We start from the raw sequence: 21,838 nt of genomic DNA on the forward strand, positions 1-21,838 counted from the left end.
CAAGTGTTAGACGAACAGGCCGACCAGGTCAGAATGCTGACCGATCGACCAGGCTAGTCGATCGGCTAGCACATGGCCCCACTCTTTAACAATTTCATGAAGTATAGTATTGAACGAAGTGATGTTCGAACGAACTACGGTTTGGGTTGAATTACTGTTCGGATCATGAGATACTATGCTTCAACCCTTAATCGATTTTTCAACTCGTTCGACGTATTGGAGTGCCACCCGATCGGACATGCTGTCCGGTCAGGTGACATCCTGCTAAGGACTTACTATTGAAGTGTCTAACCGATCGGTTAAGCCGGCCGATCGAACGACCTGTTCGATCGATCGACATGTTCGATCGATCGACCTGAAAGGTAAGAACACTTCAATGTTCTCAAATACTACAACGAAAACCTCAAAAGGACAAGCCATCATACACAAACACATCCTACTCAAAGGAAGAAACAATCCACTCGAACAGTCCAACCGATCGAGCCTACCGGCCGATCGAACAGGCTGTCCGAACGGGCTGTCTAACCGAATGAACAACCCGTTCGATCGAACCTACAGTTCGATCGACTAGGCTGTTCGACCCATCATCACTTGTTTCCATTTAACGCGTTACTCATCGTTATACTATCGAACTATTCAGGCTAACCCTACTCTCAAGCGCTCCCTTCAACCCATCAATCAATCGCTGTGAGTATACTCGAACCCTTTTTGCTTTAGCACTTTTGGGTGTTACATACGTTACTTATCTAAAATCACAATCGAACACACTACTCAATTATTTAAACGCTAACCGTTCTGCATGTATTACGTGACTAAATGAATGCTTGTTGTTATGTTTACACGTGGAATGCTGTCTACCTGCCTTAACGACGTAGTACTATAGTTTGGACTCAGCACCCGTTCACACGGGGGTTGTTAAGGACAATTACTTGCATGGATTACGGTGGTAATCATGTATTGCGAACTGCCTCGGGCAGTCAACCCGCAGTCATTGGTATCGATAGATCCATGTCGATAATTAACATGCTTCGTTTTCCTCTGTGTACGTGCTGGTTATGCGTAAACTATTTTCGAACTCTATATGCTATATCAAACTTGTATGCTAACCTTTACATTTTATGTATTGACTTTATTTTAACGTATGTGACAGGCAATTAGGATGCTTATATACTAGGAAGGCGAGCTTAGAATAAGCGTCTAGAGCATAGTTGTTTGTAGATCTTGCAGATCGAGTCTCTAGAAGCATTTGAACAATTGTTATGTTATTTATATTTGAATCTGAGTTGTCGGAACAGAACATTTGACTAGTTATCTGTAATAATTTGTTTTACTATTTGGGATACGGTATGAGACGTATTAATTAAACTAAATAGTAATGATAGTTGTTGTGGAAACTTCTGGACAATCTGTTTCGCTCAGTGTCATGCCCCGATGATTCCGCCATCGGTTGGGGTGTGACAAGCGCTCGAATCGAACGGATCGAGTGATTATCTTCAAAATCACCCGAAAAAACGAGATTTTGCATGAAATTAAACTGGGTTCTCTTCAAAAAAAGCTGAAGAACACGTTGATCGGGTGTTTGAATCATTAATTGGTGATGAAAATCGCACTATAATGTAGTGATTATTGAGATAGAAAGTGAAGAAATGGTTAAAGATGGTGGGTTTTGAAGTTAGTGGGTTTTGAAAAGGAAGAAGAAAGTGTTGGATTGACTAAAATACCTTTTTCTTTATTTTAAATGTTACCACATCTCCTAATTCTATTGCTTCCTACACTTTTTAGCTAAAATAAACTTACTATTTGATGTTTTCCCATGAAAACAATACAATAATACATTTTATAATAACCTATGAAATATTAAAAAGTTGTATAAGATAATAGAGAAATAAAAAGGATTTATTAGACATAATAATCCGACGATGATAACGAAGAAAGAGTCGGAAGCGACTGCGACTGCGACTGACTGACCTGACCTTACCGACAGCGTGTTTCATTTCAGGAATCACACCTTCCACTTCCACTACACCCCAAAACCACCGCACCCGGACCTCCGGCACCGGCGTCCGCGGCGGAGTACCTACTCACCTCCGACGAATAATGAGATACTGCACGATTCAATTTCAATCATCCTCTTCCACCTCATTCCATCAGTATGGGTAATTGCGGCACTCGCGAAGAATCCGCCGTCGTTTCCGATGCTCATCATCAAGGTATTATTATTATTATTGTTACTTTTCGATATTAGTTGTTCCAGATCTAGGTCACCTTTACGTTGTTGCTTCGTTTACAAGTCACTTAAATTAATCTGCATTTTGTGTAACAATAATATTTATAATTATAATCATAGTAATAATCATGGTTGTAAAAATGCCCTCTAATTAATAGCTAGTCATAGGTTTACTGAGTAATTTTTATCTCATTTCAATTATTCAGTAGGCGTTCAACACTAGTCAAATCCAGTCCTGATTGGCCAAAAATCCGTGGTAGTCTAGGGATTCCGTCCAAATTTAGGCAAGATTTTTGACCAAAACCGGTATATTCCGGCAATTAATCGTATCTACTTGAAAATACGGGTCGAATAACGTGTTAAAACATGTCTACTTAAAATAATACATAAAAAATGTGTGTATCATCATCATCATACTTAGTAAATCCCACCAATAGCAAAGCTAAGGTAGGGTTTGAGGAGGGTAAGATGTATACAACCTTACCCCTACAAGAGAGACTGCTTCTAGTGAGACCCCCGACTCGATACGATAGTAGTTTTGCATCACCCCTTGGACATAAGGCACATAACACTCAGCAAAGGCTGATTAGTGCATGTACCCTCTTGTCATTCGGCTATCAACGCCATCACATGATGCATGATTAACCGTCCCCCGCATTTTAACGTTATTTTCACGAAATTAGTAAAATAACGTTAAAATTAGTGCACTTTCACTTTTGCCCCCCCAGATGACCCACACATATATACATTATATGTGCATACCGCAAGTGGGGCTGAAAATTACATATAAAATCCCAATCCTATTAATCCCGATTAATAGCTAGTCGGTACCTCACTGGCCGACTAGCGCCTAGCAATTCTTACAACCTTGGTAAAAATAATATGTTGTGGTTGATTATTGGCAGTTAAGCAGATGCAGGTGGTATCTGGTAAGAATCAGGGTTTGGATAGGAAGCATAGTCGGTCAGTTTCAGATCTGAGTGATCCGTCAACGCCTCGAAACAATTTGAATGTAATTGAGGATTTGAGGAATAACTCTTTGTTGTATACTCATGTGATTGCCTTCACCTTGTTTGAGCTTGAAACTATTACCAAGAGCTTTCGGTCGGATTATATTCTCGGTGAAGGGGGTTTCGGGACGGTTTATAAAGGTTATATTGATGAGAATGTTAGGGTAGGGCTTAAGTCTCTGCCGGTTGCGGTTAAGGTTCTTAATAAGGAGGGACTTCAAGGTCATAGAGAATGGCTTGTAAGTTTATTTATTTATGAGTGAATTGCAAGTTTTGTCCTTTATCTTTAGGCCATTTTGCAAGTTTTGTCCTTTATGTTTAAATTTGACGAGTTTTGTCCTTTATGTTTAAAAATCAAGCACGTTTTACCCTTTGGGCCTTAAAAATCAAGCACGTTTTGTCCTTTATGTTTAAAAATCAAGCACGTTTTGTCCTTTATGTTTAAAAAATCAAGCACGTTTTGTCCTTAAAAATCAAGCACGTTTTGCCCCAAAGGGTAAAACGTGCTTGATTTTCAAACATAAAGGACAAAACTCGTCAAATTTAAACATAAAGGACAAAACTTGCAAAATGGCCTAAAGATAAAGGACAAAACTTGCAATTCACTCTTTATTTATTGTTTTGTTTTTGTGTGTTGGACGGTTGAGGCTGTTTTGATTAACGTGGGCGATGGTGTTTCGTGTGGCAGACGGAAGTTAATTTTCTTGGTCAGCTCAGGCATCCGAATTTGGTGAAACTGATTGGATATTGTTGTGAAGATGATCATAGATTGCTTGTTTATGAGTTTATGTTTCGTGGAAGCCTTGAAAATCATCTCTTTCGAAGTATGCACACCTTCTTTCTATGAATTTTTGTTTCTGCCAGTTAATATTATTCATTCTTTGTTTCTAGCTTTAGTACTGCATGATTAGTATGTAGCATCATTAGTCGTGCTAATTGTTGTAATATAAGTTGAATGCTTACTGTGGTTGTAACATTACATCCTTGCTAGCATTATCTGAACTATTAGACTGTTAGTGTTTAGTAAGTATGGCAATAGCAAGAAGAAAGTTGTTAAAAGCCTCAAGGTGCAAAGGGCATAGGCTCAAGCGTGGGCTCATGAATGCGGGGCACATCATATTAAAAAGAGTAAATTACAAAAATTGTCCTTTATGTATGTCACTTATTGCAAACCGTGTCCTTTGTCTTCAATAATAACAGAAAACGTACTCGATATTTGCAAACCCTTGCAAGTTATGTCCTTTAGCCCTAACTCAGTTAATTTTTGTGGTTAAATCTGACCAAATGGACCCCACATGAGAGTATTTTTGTGGTTAAATCTGACCAAATGGACCCCACATGATAGTAAAATGACCAAAATACCCTCATGTGGGGTCCATTTGGTCAGATTTAACCACAAAAAAATTAACTGAGTTAGGGCTAAAGGACATAACTTGCAAGGGTTTGCAAACATCGAGTACGCTTTCTGTAACTATTGAAGATAAAGGACACAGTTTGCAATAACTGACATACATAAAGGACGATTTTCGTAATTTACTCTATTAAAAAATGTAAAAAAAGTATCGGTATAAACATAAAGTAGATAGTGCTGGAAAATAAAATAGACGAGCATAAAATAAATTTTGCTAATTATGCTTCCTAGATATGATCAAAATTTATTTTGTGTCGGCCATCAAGGTTTCATAGTTCATACACATTACATACACTCGAGTCAGATGCTCATGAGATGAAAAAAAATTATAACTTTGGTTGATGTGTCGAACTCTTGATGAAGAAGGAATGATCGAACTTCAAAAATAATATACAAGGGCCCATATTTTGTCAACAGAAAAAAACAGTCGAGAACTCAGTTATTTACTAGGCATACCTAATGCTCTTGTTATTGTACAGATCACTTCTTAATGGTACATCAAGTGTTATAAATTATCTTAAAAACTGAAATTTTGAATGTGGGTGTGATTTTGTCATTCTTTTACGCTTTCCAAAAGGACCAAAAATATGACAAGCTAATACAGATTTAGCTTAGCTGAATAACTTTTATTTTAAGGAAATAGGGTTCTTGATGGCTTAGCGAGTGGATGTATTGATTACTTTTTTTTTGTCTTAAGATCTATAAAGAATAATTAAGACATTGAACTTTTGTCTGACTTTGGATACGTGTGAGATCTACCTTAGACTTCTCAAAATGTTGCCATTTTTTGGATTATTCTAATTAGAGTTAATTACTGTTTTCGTCCCTGTGGTTTGTCAAAGATCACTATTTCAGTCCATTAGTTTAAAAATTGCGATTTCAGTCCCTGTGGTTTCACTTTCGTAACCATTTCAGTCCCTGTGGTTTTACTTTCGTAACCATTTCAATCCATTTATTCTGTTAGTACAGGGACTGAAATGGTTACGAGGTGGACTGAAATTGTTACGAAAGTGAAACCACAGGGACTGAAATCGTAATTTTTAAACCAATGGACTGAAATAGTGATTTTTGACAAACCACAGGGACGAAAACAGTAATTAACTCTTCTAATTAATGTGGGCTACTGTTTTGTTTACAAATAGAACTTCATATAACAATTGACAGTAAATTGCACCTAATTATATACATGGTTTTAAAAAACGGTTGAGACGTGCGCCTCAAGGCGAAACGGCCAAAAAACGATTCTGAGGCGCGCCTCAGGGGGGTTATACTGTTTGTGCGCCTCAGAGGGGTTGAGGCGCTAAAAAGGCTGCGCCTCAGGGGTTTTTGATATTTGTTTTTGATGTTTTTGAGTTTTTGTGTCAATTTCAAGCAATTTATGTCTTTTTTATGTGTGTTTTAATGTTTTTGATTATTTTGATGAATTTGATGATGAATTTAGTCAGTATTACTATTTTTATAAGATATATAATACTTATATTTATTTTTTAACTCCGCCTCGGGCTTACGCGTCGGTTCACCTCGAGGCTTACGCCTCGTGAGGCGAAGGGAAAACGCCTCGAAACTCGTTTCCGTTTTTTTAAACCTTGATTATATATTTATATGAAAGCCACATTGGGTAACCAAAGATATTTCAGCATTTGGAACCGTACTTTATTTTTTCATCTTATTTCGTTAAACACTGCCATGATCATATAATATCTTTGTCATCAGCATTATAGCCCTTATGTTATCTTTTCATCATCATGCACTAATAATATATTCTTTTTATCTTCTAGCTCTATCCTTGTTATCTAATGCTTTTTTCTGTCTTTTGACCCGATCGTCGGTTATTCCACCCCTTTTTGGTCATCTTGTGCTACCATAATGTCTCACTCTCATGACATTTAATTACGTTGCATTAGAAATAAATATTTGATACAAAACATACCTTTGAGGCGAGTCTTTGACCAATAAAGAAATACCTAAAAGCACCTTAGCAGTTGAAGAGGCCTGTAAATGAACCGAACGAACACGAACATAGGCATGTTCGTGTTCGTTCATTTAACTTTAACCGAACACGAACACGAACACGAACATATAATCGAACACATTTTTTTGTTCGTGTTCGTTCATTAAGAAATCGGGCATGTTCGTGTTCGTTTATGTTCATTCGTTTAAAGCCTAAACGAACAGTTCATGAACATAAACGAACACAAACAAACATAAAAACAATTAACTGAACATATTTGAATAAAAATAAATTAATATGATTGAAGAAACAAGTCTAATATATTACATTTCATCCGAAAACACATCTAAATAAGTGTGCATTGATATACTAATTCGTTATATTTATATAAGTAGTTAGAAAACCTAACATTTATATAAATATAACTATTTATGTATTTATTAAAATTTAAACGAACGTATAAATGAACGAACATAAAAGAATGTTCACGAACATAAACGAACGAACACAAGGTGTGTTCATGTTCGTTCATTTAATTAAACGAACATTTTTTTTTTGTTCGTGTTCGTTCATTTATTAAATAAACGAACATAAACGAACTTCCCGCCGAACAAGTTCATGAACAGTTCATGAACGTTCGGTTCATTTACAGTATTAGTTGAAGATAATTAATAGTATATTATTGTCACTTATCTGTCGTCTAATACTGACGAATCAGTTATGTTCAAATGCTTCAGTTGCTCTTCTTAACATTTATCAAATATTGCTAAAGTCTTTTTTTTTGTTTTCTTAACTTAATTTGTGTGCTTTTTTGAGGTATTTAGAAACAAGTGCACCATTATCATGGTCAACAAGAATGATGATTGCTCTTGGGGCAGCAAAAGGCCTCGCCTTTCTTCATAATGCCGAAAGACCTGTAATATACAGGGACTTCAAAACTTCCAACATTTTGTTGGACTCCGTAAGTGGATTTGAGAATTTTTCTCAGTATTGTTGTTATCTTTTTTTGTGAAGTTTTGTGTAGTCGGTTGATGGTTAATAAGTACTGTGGACCTGCAGGATTATACAACTAAGTTATCTGATTTCGGTCTTGCAAAAGCTGGCCCACAAGGGGACGAGACCCATGTATCGACGCGGGTTATGGGTACTTACGGTTATGCTGCTCCTGAATATGTTATGACTGGTATGGCTTTCAGTTTCTTGTAATATAACGTCTCCATTGGCGTAGCTTAGTGGGGGCAGCCGACCCCCCCCCCCCCCCCCCCTATATACGTTTTTACCCCCAGGTTTTATAGAAATTTTTGGGTATATACGTTTTCAACCCTCCGGTCGGAAATCTTAAGCTTAGCCACTGAACGTCTCTTTATTTCAGTAAGGTAGTTAAGTAAGTCGGTTAGTATCAATTGTTGTTAGTATCACTTGGGATGTTTTTTGATGAAAGAGTAAAGACCGGTTGAAAACTATCTATCATATACGATATGGGTGCTAAACGTGTTGTGTTTGTGGGTTGGCCTGAGGCCCCGAATACGACCTGTTAAACCCGAACCCGAAAATCGTGTCATACATATGAACCCAAACACGTTGACCCGAACACGACCTGTTAAACCCAATATTTTTAAAACTTTTTTTTTCCCGTAAATTAATATATTAAAATTTACTAAAAAACACAAATGTATATAATACAATTACATTTAAATTATAATATCTTTTGTCTTTCTCTTTTGAGTGAATTGCAAGTTTTGTCCTTTATCTTTAGGCCATTTTGCAAGTTTTGTCCTTTATGTTTAAAATTGACGAGTTTTGTCCTTTATGTTTAAAAATCAAGCACGTTTTACCCTTTGGGCCTTAAAAATCAAGCACGTTTTGTCCTTTATGTTTAAAAATCAAGCACGTTTTATCCTTTATGTTTAAAAAATTAAGCACGTTTTGTCTTTAAAAATCAAACACGTTTTGCCCCAAAGGGTAAAACGTGCTTGATTTTCAAACATAAAGGACAAAACTCGTCAAATTTAAACATAAAGGACAAAACTTGCAAAATGGCCTAAAGATAAAGGACAAAACTTGCAATTCACTCTTCTCTTTTTTAAGTTATAATTATGTTATAAAATACGCGCCCAATTTAATTTATGACATAAAACATATTGTAAAAAATATTATAAAATATAAATGGGTCAATCCGCCAACCCGACTGGGTTGACCCGAACCTGCTTAGACTGAACCCAAACCTGCGAATTTCGTGTTAAGTTTTTGTCGTGTTTTTGGATTGTGTCAGAAATTCACACCCCTAATATACGAGTAACATAACGTTGGTGTGGTTTTAATGTTTTTTAAAATTCATTTGTGTTGACTTTTATGTTGACCTGAAACATTGTGATGATGTACTGAGCAGGACACCTCACAGCAAGGAGTGATGTATACAGCTTTGGAGTTGTTCTTCTTGAGTTACTAACAGGAAAGAAATCCGTAGACAAAACACGACCAAGCAAAGAACAGAGCTTAGTGGACTGGGCCCGGCCCAAACTAAACGACAAAAGGAAATCACTTCAAATCATTGACCCGAGACTAGAAAGTCAATACTCGGTCCGAGGAGCTCAAAAGGCTTGCAGCTTAGCATACTACTGTTTAAGCCAGAATCCAAAAGCAAGACCGTTAATGAGCGATGTGGTCGAGACCTTAGAGCCTTTACAAACCAGCAGCAGTTGTGCAAACGAAGTGTCGTTATCGTCTTCGTTAATGAGTGTGGGCCGTCCTCTAGTCACAGGTAATCCCGCTTATCAGATGCATCACAAGTTTGTTCAAAATGTTGGGGCGGGTGCCGGATGTCGATCCGCAAACCCGAACTGTTCTCCTGGACCCGTGACGGCTTGTCGAGTCAGATGAGAAAAATAAAAAATGTGAAATATTGTTGTATTATGGAAGTAGTTTGTAAATTTTCTTTCAAGTGTGTGTTTGTAACATGTTGATGGTATGATGATGTAATGTAGGTCATGTTTTGAGAGTTGTGTGTTTGTTTCTAAATGGCTTTGAAGTTATTGTGTGAAAAAAAGCTTAGTGTATTTTATCTTTTGTTTTATTTTGTTCTAAAGTAACGTAAATCGAAAGCTTATTGAATACTTTTAATGATGCTATTCTTATCTAAAGTTGGTGCCTAACTATGTTATAATCAGTTTTAATTAAAGTTGTATTATTAAAATAAGTAACATGCAATAAAGGACTGATTTTAAACAAATAACTTTCTAATTTGACTAGAGAGGTAAGTTTATACATTTAAAGCAAAATATGCAAAGTATTAATACCATTTTCACATGTTCTCTTTATATTTTATGTTTAAATTAATTAAGTGGCGGATCTAAGAACTTTTTTTTACTGGGTTTCTTTTGGTAGATTTTCACTAATTCTCACTATTTTTTTTCTAAATCATACAAGGTTCTCATTAATTTTTTTTCATATTTTTGAAACCGAATGGGTTTCTGGGAACCAATAAAAATAACGTTACAAAATGAAAAGTTAATACCCTAGAATGTGATTTTAAACTATTAGGCACTAAGTATGTTACTTCGTACAAACCACAGGGACTAACTATGTAATTAACTCTATTAAAAATTTTCTATCATAGTTCTAGTTTATTTTAAACAGTTTATCCAATCCAAGATAAAACACACTAATTTAATATAAAAAAAATATTAATATCATGTATCTCCCTGAAAACTTGCGTACTAATATTAAAAATTTTCTATCATAGTTCTAGTTTATTTTAAACAATTTATCCAATCCAAGATAAAACACACTAATTTAATATAAAAAAAAATTAATATCATGTATCTCCCTGAAAACTTGCGTAATATAATATTAATCCAGTTAAAAAAAATTAATATTAAATACACTTGTATAATAAACTAATTTTATATCTTGTATCATAGATTTGAAAATAGACATATTTAACATTGTGAGCACTAAGTGAGTGAAAGTAAAGAAGCATGATATTGATAGACACATACATACATACAAGCATCTAGGCAAGTGACAGAGAGGCTTGTTCACATCAAGATTCCTTCTCCATTAGCCCTACAATACTACTTTCCTTGATCCTTCTGCACCACACATCATATATTCACTCAAAAACAAAAACAAAAAACTTTATGTCTTTCTTTGTCTCTCTCAATTTCTTCTACCTCTCTTTGTGTTAGATTCATGGATGCCACTAAACACATGATCACTTCCATCTTCTTCTTGCTTCTTTTCATCTGCAAATTAACTTCAGGCAAGCCACCATCTTCCCTACCATTAGCCGAGTTAATTCGTTATCTTTTCTATTTGTTACAATCAGATAGACATGCCATTAACTTCGTACGAGCCTCCATTTAACATGTATAGCGCTATAGGAGTAACGCACCAGCTGTAGACTAGTGGTCATGTTATTTATCATTTATCTTTAAGTTTGTTTGTTACCCTTAGTTATTTATATATCTTTAGTTTGAGTATTATGATATATATTGACTTTGATCAATGATCATCATAAGCTAGTTGGTTAGCTTTATCATTATCTTTTTTTTCGTCTTTATTTTTTTATATAAAGAGATATGATTTTCATTTATTTATTTATTTATTTAATACATAGAAAATATTATTCACCAATACTGCTTTGTTCTTTCTTTTCAATTCTTTCAGCCATAGAAGAGAACATGATTGAAGATGTAAAGCCGATGCCGGTGGGAATGGGGAAGAGTGAATATAGAATGATGCCCGAAATGGACGGAGGTGGGCCGCGGAGGAAGCTTGGCCCGTTTCAAGTATGTTTAGTGTGTAGGTGTTGTGTGACAGCATCCGATCCATCCACTTGCTCGAACATGCCGTGTTGTTTCGGCATAGATTGTCAGCTTCCAAACAAGCCGTTTGGTGTTTGCGCTTTCGTCCCCAAGACTTGCAACTGTACCACTTGTGCTTCTCCATAAGATTCATTTTTTCGGGTTATGCTACACGCACCTTTTCCCTATGGCTTTTTACTAAATGTACCCCTTGCTTCTACTAAACCAGTCATATCATCGCTCTACTTTTTATCACGAGGGTTGCATTTAGCAAAAAAAAGTAGGTGCGTTTAGCCTCACCCGATTTTTATATTGAAAAATAGTTGATTAATATATATTATTTTGTACATGGGAGTGACAAAACCATATGCTCATGTTTCCTAGATTTGTCTGATAAGTTATATAAAGACCATTCGTCAATATCTACGATTATTATTAAAATACTTGTTGTTGCAGAGAATGTGAATATTGTATTGGACTATTGGGCGACTACACTGCACTATCTATAGTCTTTGTTTTATTTTGATAGTCGTGTTATTTTATATTCTTTAATTTAAAACCATATTATATTCTTGAAATACACTTATACCACTTTCACATGTATTTTTATTGCGTGACAGGGTGCTGCTAAACGTATATCTTTTTATAAAACATGATGAGCCCTTCACACTAAAAAATAATATCCTCTCTTAAGGGAGTACGTTTAGTACATATGGGACTAGGGTTATACGTTTGGCCAACCCATGTTTAAGGAGCTACTAAACGTATTCCCTCTCACAAAGCCCTCCCCGTTAAAAAATAATATCCCTCGCTGAAGGGAGTGGGGTTAGTATATATAGGTTTGGCCAACCCATATTTAAGGTGCTACCTCCCCATTAAAAATTTACACACACCACTATCAAACACATTCGTTAGTACTAATAATGATGAAAAAAAGAACGTCAATGTATAACATTGCTATATGAAAAAAAGAAGTGGGGCTTTGAAGCAAAGCGATAAGACTGGGTTGGGCCTGAAAAGTGGGCCTAGGCGCACGCCTGTGTAAGCCTTGACAACAGAGATATGAGTATAACATTGCTATATGAAAAAAAGAACGTCAATGTATTATACACCAATTGTGCGTAATTATGTAATATAAATGTGCATAGTTACAAACATAAGTTGCGTAACTATAAAAATAGGTTGCGTTGTTAACCATATAAGTTACACAATTAATTATATACGTTATGTAATATCGTGCACAAATATTTTATATAAGTTGCATACCTTTGTGTGTATTTAGTTATATATGTTGTACAATTTGTACGTGTTTATTTTTATTCTGCATAATTCTAGTGCAAACACATATACCACTTACGCTTAGACACATGTCGCATACTCACATTTTAGTGGCTTCATACACTTCGCGCGTTAATAACACTATGTACAAATGTACAATAACACCCCCCCCCCCCCCGCGACACCCACACACAAATCCATCAATCTCACCCTCTCGTGATACATATATACATACGTGTGTGTGTAGGGTGAGGTTCAAAGAACTAATATATTTCGTGAGAACTTGATTTTTATGTGGTGCGAGAACTACATAAACATATGTATTTACGACTTCAAATTTGGTATAAAATACAATTTTTAACTCTCTTCTTTTTTTCCTCTCACTACATGTGATTATCTTCTATATACTGTCTACGTACAAGTGCTTATGCGGTTATCGTAATTCTCTTCTTAATTCAAGTCGCTAAGACATAAGATTTTAAGTGATCACGCCATCATTTATAAATCATCATTAAGGGCTTATGCCACATAAACGGTCCCCGGACTACGACAACCCCCATGCAACCAGGTCATCATCCATAGTCTAAATCACATGCATCATTATACATGGATCATATAGACTTAGTTTGACATTAACTAGGTTATACAACTTATTGCATGCACATGACTAGGCACAATTATAGTATGTCCAGTAGTGAATTGTTGGTGCATATTTTGTATGTCTGTCACTGTGCGAATAGGCTAGATAGAACGTGTGTTGAATATTGTACAGATTACTGTGAAAACGGAACGGGTTTTAAGTGTTAAAGCCCTTTCGCACGAAAGAGTCTTTCGTGCGAAAGGAGCCATCTCCCTTCCGTGCGAGAGGAGCCTCTCGTCCCAGGCAGCTTCGCGCGAAAGGCCTTTGCCTATAAATATACGTACACAAGTACGCCTGTGTATGTATGTATATAAAAAAATCAAACTTTTGTCGCCATTGAGACTCGTTCAGCCCATTTTGGTTTAGCTAACATTTTTTAATTTTACACGTTTGTCCCGTTAGACATAAAACATAACTGGAATTAACGATTTTATAACTTCATGGTTAAAATGTGCCCTCTAGGAGTGCGGAAAAGAATGAGATAGTTGTCTACGAATAAAATTAACCAAAACTAAAGAAAGATGTACATCATGTGCCTCCTATATGGAATATACACTCGCATTAATCTAACAACACATAACATATAGCTGCTCGTTGAACGATTATCAAATCAACACGTTAAACAAAATTGTACTTACGGGTAGCGGATTCAAGAGTGTTGTACAGCAGCATTGCAACCGTCATGGGCCCCACTCCTCCCGGAACAGGGGTGATCAAAGAAGCTACCCTTGATGCTTCCTCATAGCACACATCTCCTATCAGCCGATACCCTTGCTCACAACTCTTGTCCTGCACACCATATTAATTTACATTTACATTTAAATTTAAGAGTTAAATGCTATTTTAGTCTCTGTGGTTTGGGCCATTTTGCCAGTTTAGTCCAAAGGTTTCATTTTTAACCTGTGGGTCCAAAAAGGTTTCACAGTTGCCATTTTAGTCCACTTGGTTAACTTCATCCGTTTTTCTGTTAACGAGAAGGCCAATTTGGTCATTTTGTATGTAATTCTGTTAACTAAAAGGGCAATTCAGCCATATAAAATGACCGAATTGGCCTTCTCGTTAACAGAAAAAATGGATGAAGTTAACCCAGTGGACTAAAATGGCAACTGTGAAACCTTTTGGACCAACAGGTTAAAAATGAAACCTTTGGACTAAACTGACAAAATGGCCCAAACCACAGGGACTAAAATGGCATTTAACTCTAAATTTAAACTCAAAATTTGAATTTCAACCGAACCATAAAGTTTAAGTACCTCAATTGGATAAGTTCCAACATCAACCACCACGGCGCCAGGCTTCACCCAGCTTCCACGAACCATATTAGGGACTCCTACGCCACTTATCAAAATATCAGCATCACGTGTGATTTCTTCAGGGTTTGGCGTTAATGCAGTCACAATGGTAACTGTTGCATGGTGCCGCTGGTCCACAATTACAAGTTAATAATTGGTTTAACGTAGGCCTATAAATAAACCGAACTGTTCGTGAACTTGTTCGGCGGGAAGTTCGTTTATTTAGTAAATGAACGAACATGAACAAATTTATTTGTTCCTTTAATTAAATGAACAAACATGAACACACGTGTTGTTCGTTCATTTATGTTCGTGAATGTTTGTTTATGTTCGTTCGTTTATGTGCGTTTATATTTTAACAAATACATATGGAGTTGTATTTATACAAATATAAACATAAAAGAGGTTTTCTAACTACTCATATACATATAACTAATTGATAATTGGGCTTTCTAGTAATAAATATGTGCTTTCCAAGAGAACTTGTCGTAATTAATCAATAATTTATACAAAAAAAAGCTACTTTATGTCCGTTTATGTTTGGTCATTTATGTTCATTTTTATCGTTTCATATTTGTTAAATTATATTAGTTTAAGTTTGCTTGTTTATGTTCGTGAATTGTTCGTTTAGGTTTTAAATGAACGAACATAAATGAAAATGAACACGAAAATGCCTATTTTCTAAATGAACGACCACGAACACAAAAATTTGTTCAATTACATTTGTTCAATTATATGTCCGTGTTCGATTAAAGTTAGATGAACGAACACGAACATGTCTTTGTTCGTGTGTTTGTTCAGTTCGTTTACAGGCCTACGGAAACGTGTCAAAATATATACATAGAGAGAGAGAGAGAGAGAGAGGTTGACACCTGTAACAACAAGGATGCAGGTAAACCAACAATGTTGCTTCTTCCGATAACAACCGCTTTCTTACCCATAATCTCCACACCGTATCTGATTAACAACTCAACACAACCTTTCGGAGTGCACGGGACGAACAACGGTTCCCGTCCCCTCATCGCTAGATTTCCCATATTCACGGGATGAAAACCGTCTACATCTTTTTCCAATTTCACTACATTCAGAATCTTCTCTTCGTTTAGATGCTGTTTCATTCACTTCATCAGCAAAAAGACACTTCTACCCTTCTAACTCAGATTCAAAGCGAATAAAACATTACCTGAGGAAGAGGAAGCTGGACAAGGATACCATGAAAAGATGGATCTGCGTTAAACCGCATTATAGCATCACAAACTTCATCTTCGGTACAATTGTCGGAGAATTCGGCCAGTTTGAACTTGATTCCGGCTTCTTCACATGCAGTTATCTTGTTACGAACGTATGTTAGGGAATCTTTTCTCTCACCTACTAAAATTACACCGAGTCCTGGAACCTCACCAATTGTTTTCTTCATTCTTGTTACTTCCGTTGCTACGTTTGATATGATTTCCTCGGAAACTTGTTTTCCATCGATTACTCTAGCGGTATGATCGCTAGCTGTATTAAAATATCACTAGTTAAGTGTGAATTTCTTCATTATTTGTTTTTCCAAATTTTGACAGTATAAATAGTCATTTTAGAAATATTGTCTGTCACGTAAACTATAACTCATTAACTATGCAGTTATACCGGTCCAAAATTGAATAGCGGTCAAGGTCCGCTATATGATATATAGGTTACAGCGGTGGTATCGCGGTGATATAGCGGTAATTTTTATACCATGCATAATTTATGTATTTTTATTATATATAAATATATCTTTGAAAAATATTAATAGTAATATCAAAATTCATAGTAACTAGTTATAAAAACCGTCGCCGCGTTGCGGCGAACTTCTTTTGTCATTTTGTTTGTGTTTATATGTCTTTGAATCACTACGAGCACGTTGCACATGGAACCGATGACAAGAATAAAAAGAAAATGTAGAAAAAAACACTAAAAAATAACCGAAAGAAAATCAAAAGTTGTGTGGTAATGATGTTGTTCGGTAGAAACCCGTAGTCAGAGATGAGCAAATAGTAATGGGTACCGGTACCGAATTTCCTGAACCGAAAGATCCAAAGTAACAGTTCGGTACCGACTTTTGGCGTTCCTGGTACCGGTTCGCTACCGGTTTTTACCTTCATACACCGGTACCGTAACCGGTATTTTCGGTACCAATACCGACTCGGTATCAGTTGGAACCAAGCTCATCCTTACCCTTGAAACTAAAAAAAAGTTGTACGATACCGTTGTTGTTCGTACGGTACCCGTGATCAGGGATGAGCAAATGGTACTTGGTAGCAGTACCAAATTTCTCGAACTAAAAAATTATCAAAATCAATCCGGTGCCGACTTTTGGCGTTTTATGTACCAGGTGTTGGTTTTTACCTTATGTACTGATAACGAACCGGTATTTTCGATACAAGTACCGGTTGACACCAAGCTTATCAAACTTATATAAAACTATTAAAAAAACTATATATAATATTTTATTATAATATAATATATTAAAAGTACTATTCATTACATTCTCTTTATAATATATGTATAATATAATATCATTCCATTATCAAAAATCTGTTGCAAATCTAACATAATGTAAGACACTAACACAATCAAACAGACAAACACTAATAGTTTTGAAGTATTTAATCTAACAGTTGCAACTGTAACAAATCTATTAACTGTTGCAACTGTAACACTAACACAATCAAACACTAATAGTAACTTTGAAGTATTTAATTTAAGAATTAACACAATCAAACACCTACCTGCGTTACTGTGTTGCCTCATTCTACTGCGTTACTGCTATAACCGCTATATAGGTTTCCAAATAGCGGTATTTAGCGCCGCTAATAGCGGAACCGCTATAGGCCACTGCTATTTGGACCGCTACACACCCTGAGGTCCGCTAACCGCTATAGCACCGCTATTGACTGCATAACTCATTAAAAGAATTTAAACAATGGAACCAATCATTACAAACACAATTTTCATGGAGTAGTGATGCGAGGCCAAAGTTAAACTGCATTTAATATTTTGTGACCACAAACAGCAAAGATGCTTTCAATCAATAGCGCTCAACAATACGGTCCAAGAAGCCAAGGCGTGTGGCGAAGGCTCTAGCCTCACGTATTTGACGTGCCCACCCGCTATCTTATAGAAATAACCATGGCCGAGTACTTCCTGAGTACTCTCAGATCCGATTAGGGAGCGCCTAGCGACTTTTGCAACCATGGAAATAACTCATAAACACCCAAAAATAAGGTAATAAAAAGAACTACAAACAAGTTAATAATATAAAAAGAATGAACAAGCTCTATCTAAATAGTCAAAGACAAAGAAAGCAGCAGCAACTAAGAATACCTGCAACTCTCTTGACCATCATTACAACTCTCTTAAAGGTTAAACCACTACGTGAAGTGTGCGTCTTTGCCTTATCTCCTTTGTGTCGCACCACTCCCACATTTGGTTGTCTGAAGAGCAACTTACTTCGGATGGGATTGCCCATGCCTCAAGGGTGATTTTTACAACAAGCTTCTCGCTCGAACATGCCTCACTTGATAACTTTCATGATTGCTTCTTTTAATTTAGCCTATTTTGAATCTCTCTTGTCCCAGGCGCACGCCTAGGCGTACTTTTCAGGCTCAGCACAGACTTCTCGTTTCGCTTCAAAAGCGCGCACACATTTTTCAGGCCAAAAACCGTCTCAACATGTTTGGAACAATTATACCAACCCTAAACAAGCTTGGAATCAACCTATAACAGAAGCCTAAACTAGCCCTAAAGAAGCCTAACTAAAACATGTCTAAAACCCCTAAAAATTGTATTTTTAAACTACACGTCTCGCCTAAAAAACTACACATCATGAACAAATAACAATAATACACCATGTGGACAATAAACCTCCTAACATACAAGAATGAAGCAAGAATTCGACAAGTAGAACGAAGAGTTACCGAGTTTGTGAGTAGACGATTCAGTACAATTGGTAGAGCTAGAATAATTCCAGACATCAGGGAAGTCAAGAGAAACAAGCGAAGAAGGCGACTTCAAGATTCGATTATCGTCATAACCGGTTGCAAAAGTTCTTGATGAAGACACCAGAAATGCATTCTTTCTCCACATAGTAGTCACAACAATACTTTGCACTTTATTCTTTAATGCCATTGCTTTGCTTTGCATCTAGTTCTTCTGCTAACAGCTCATCATCTTCTTGAAGCCCTCGGAGCTAATCAAAACAGCATAACAATTATTCAAAGAGGGAAAACAAGACCAGTGAAAAACATACCAAATTGACTAACGTATTATGAAATAAATTGATAATCAGAGAAGCAAATTGAACGCTTTTATATCAATTTGGTAATATTATTAATTTGAAATAGACAAAAGTTTGATGAAAACATTTGTTGTTATGGAGAGAATAACATGAATCAAAAGGTTTAACGGAAGATTTGTGAACTTACTTACTCAAGTTGAAGTCTCCTGACTGAATATCTGTTTGCGGCTAGGCTGAAAGTTGGGGGTGGTTTGAGGGTGATGAACGAAGGTTCAAACTCCGGAACACTTTGATCGATGTACAAAAGTGGTCCCTCGACAAATTATTATTATTATTATTATTATTATTATTATTATTATTATTATTATTATTATTATTATTATTATTATTATTATTATTATTATTATTATTATTATTATTATTATTATTATTATTATTATTTTACTCTGATAACATCCGCTTTGCGGTATATAATATAACGTATATATGTGTGGGTGCTCGGAGGGCAAAAGTGAAAGTGCACTAATTTTAACGTTATTTTACTAATTTCCTGAAAATAACGAAAAAGGGGGGGGGGGTAATCATACATCAGTGGTGGCGTTGATAGCCGAAATACTAGGGGGTATATGCACTAATTGGGTTTTTGTCCCAATTGTTGAGTGTTATATGTCATATGTCTTATGACCAATGCTTGATGCAAAACTACTATCGAGTCGGGGGGTCTCACTGAAAGCAATCTCTCTATTCCTATGAGGTAGAGGTAAGGTTGTCTACATCGTACCCTCCTCAGACCCTACCTTAACGGGATTTACTGAGTATGATGATGATGGTGGTGGTGGTGGTGGTGATTATTATTTCCCTAGACTAGATAAATGCATGTAGGGCAGTAAACGAACCGAATGTTCAGCGAAAAGTTCGTGAACCGTTCGGCGGGAAGTTCGTTTATGTTCGTTCGTTTGATAAATTAAAAAAATCGAACAAGAAATTATGTTCGATAAGTTAAACAAACGAAGATGAACATGGGTTGTGTTCGTTCGTTTATGTTCGTGAACTTTCGGTAATGTGTTCCTTTATGTTCGTTTGTTTTCGTTCATTTAAAGGTTTTTTTATGTTATAGTTTTATTTATTGGCTTTAGTTTTCAAAATTTGAAACCATTGTTATACTATATGTCCGTCAACATCCCACATTTAATCATTTCAATTTTAGTTTGTGTTAAAGGTTGACAAACCTCTTAAGTTTAGTGTTAATTATGTTAAGTATCTATTTATTTTTGGTGGATTTTTCGTAATCTTTCTGATGAAAAAATGTAGATTATATTTTTAAAAGAATATATAACATTCGTTTGTTTATGTTTAAGGACCTTTGTTTAGGTTTGTTTGCGTTCGTCTACGTTCGGTAAGTGTCAATTCCTTAAAGAACGAACACGAACAAGAAATCTCATTCGGTAAGCGTTCGTGAACCGTTCATAAACATGTTCATACCTTGATGAACGAACATGAAAAAGGTCTTGTTCTTGTAATCTTGTTCGTTTGGTTCGTTTACAACCCTAAATGCATGTAAAATAACAAAACTACCCATTACCTTTAAAAAAAATAACTAAAAAATTAAAGAAAATAATTAATGTTTAAGAATCTAAGTGGAGCCCCCCACCTTCTCTTAAGATAGATCCCACACCCTTCCAAACAGAGGGTCCTAACCCCACTCTAGCCAGAATATGTTGTCTTAACCAGGCCACGTTGGCGTTAGAGTTGGGCTAACGGCGTTCCCTGAGAAGTCATACCACCCACTAGTGGCAGAGTCTTGCGCCGCCACAAGAGAGAATTTCTCTGGCGTAACGCACGGTGGACTAAAACCCGGGGTGGCTTGCGCTTGAACTCTTGTCCTAAGGTCTAGGACTCTAGGAAAACCAGCTTTCATTGCCTTTATCCACCAAATATGACACTAGTAAGAACACCTACTTCGTATTCTCCACCCTAAACCACCCACCACCATCTACACCTTTCACCACCACCACCGTCATCCACCCACTATAACATCACCACCTTTTTTATTTAAAACATAAACCCTCACACTCCCTCTCCATCTTCTCACCCACCCCCACCATCTTCTTTGATATTTTCCCCTCCCCATCTCAAGAAGTACGGTAAGTAGTAAGTAGAATCATATACCAACAATGGTTAATAAATATTTTGATATGGCTTTGTGATTTCATAAACAAAGATCGAATCGTCAGATTTGAACAGCATTTTTTCAAAGTGGGTTTATGATTAAGTTGTCATTGTTCAATCTTTACTTCATTTCTCGTGATTGTATTCTTCAATGTGTATAAATGTGATAATGAAGAATAGTTTCGTGATGAATGAAGTAGGTCCAATGGGAATTAAACTCCCTCTATGAGCCTATGTTGGAGATGGGGTGGCCTAAAGCCTTGTGGATTCATATGTGTTGGGCCCAAACATATTGGGTCAGCCTAGAACCAGTTTTCTGTGTTTGAGCAGTTTGTTTTCATTTACATCTTAAGGAATTGTTTAAGGATGAGCTAGGTGTGTGTGACTGAATTTTTTAAATTTAATAAAGAGAGTCATCTTGTCATTGATGGAAAAGGCTTTTTTTGTGATTTTGAAAAGAAAATAGTATAGAAGAACAAATTTGTTTTGCGTGTATTTTATTAGGAGAGAACAACATTTTGTGTTATTGTGATTTTGAAAAGAAAATGGTATAGAAGAACAATTTGGTTTTCTGTGTATTTTATTAGGAGAGAACCAAATTTTGTGTTACTTATGTTACACATATTATCCCATAAATCTTTTTCCGCCCTTCACAAAAATAAATAAATAATCCGCTTTGTGTTTATAAAATTTGATAGAATTTCTAAAAAGAAATGGGCCCTTGGTAATGTTCAGAAAGAAAATTTCTAATAATTGAGAGAAACTATTTATTGTGTCCTTGGTTAACATAA

General features: G+C 36.0%; 2 protein-coding genes across 5 annotated transcripts; one reads left to right on the forward strand and one right to left on the reverse strand.

Annotated features, from left to right (window-relative positions):
- The first annotated feature begins 1,884 nt into the window (after nucleotides 1–1,884).
- LOC110942034 (probable serine/threonine-protein kinase PBL8) lies at nucleotides 1,885–9,714 on the forward strand. Of its 2 annotated transcripts, none has more exons than XM_022183727.2 (6): nucleotides 1,885–2,210; nucleotides 3,133–3,476; nucleotides 3,926–4,061; nucleotides 7,424–7,560; nucleotides 7,659–7,782; nucleotides 8,989–9,714. In XM_022183727.2, exons 1-6 carry the CDS (start codon nucleotides 2,153–2,155, stop codon nucleotides 9,477–9,479), a joined length of 1,290 nt encoding a protein of 429 aa, XP_022039419.1. In that variant the 5' UTR covers nucleotides 1,885–2,152; the 3' UTR covers nucleotides 9,480–9,714. The 2 variants fall into 2 exon arrangements, with proteins under 2 accessions (XP_022039419.1, XP_022039428.1); XM_022183736.2 differs by having other exon boundaries at nucleotides 1,886–2,210; nucleotides 3,141–3,476.
- Nucleotides 9,715–13,790: 4,076 nt separating this feature from the next.
- On the reverse strand, nucleotides 13,791–19,170 carry LOC110942052 (bifunctional protein FolD 1, mitochondrial). 3 transcript variants are annotated; one of them, XM_035977742.1, is made up of 7 exons: nucleotides 19,066–19,159; nucleotides 18,559–18,830; nucleotides 17,371–17,535; nucleotides 15,798–16,114; nucleotides 15,487–15,723; nucleotides 14,576–14,743; nucleotides 13,791–14,111 (listed from the first exon to the last, which is right to left on the reverse strand). In XM_035977742.1, exons 3-7 carry the CDS (start codon nucleotides 17,390–17,392, stop codon nucleotides 13,941–13,943), a joined length of 915 nt encoding a protein of 304 aa, XP_035833635.1. In that variant the 5' UTR covers nucleotides 17,393–17,535; nucleotides 18,559–18,830; nucleotides 19,066–19,159; the 3' UTR covers nucleotides 13,791–13,940. The 3 variants fall into 3 exon arrangements, with proteins under 3 accessions (XP_035833635.1, XP_022039451.1, XP_022039446.1); XM_022183759.2 differs by lacking the exon at nucleotides 17,371–17,535 and having other exon boundaries at nucleotides 19,070–19,170; XM_022183754.2 differs by lacking the exon at nucleotides 17,371–17,535.
- Between the last annotated feature and the right edge of the window lie 2,668 nt (nucleotides 19,171–21,838).

Source organism: Helianthus annuus, chromosome 1, assembly GCF_002127325.2.
Source record: "Helianthus annuus cultivar XRQ/B chromosome 1, HanXRQr2.0-SUNRISE, whole genome shotgun sequence".
NCBI lineage: Eukaryota > Viridiplantae > Streptophyta > Magnoliopsida > Asterales > Asteraceae > Helianthus > Helianthus annuus.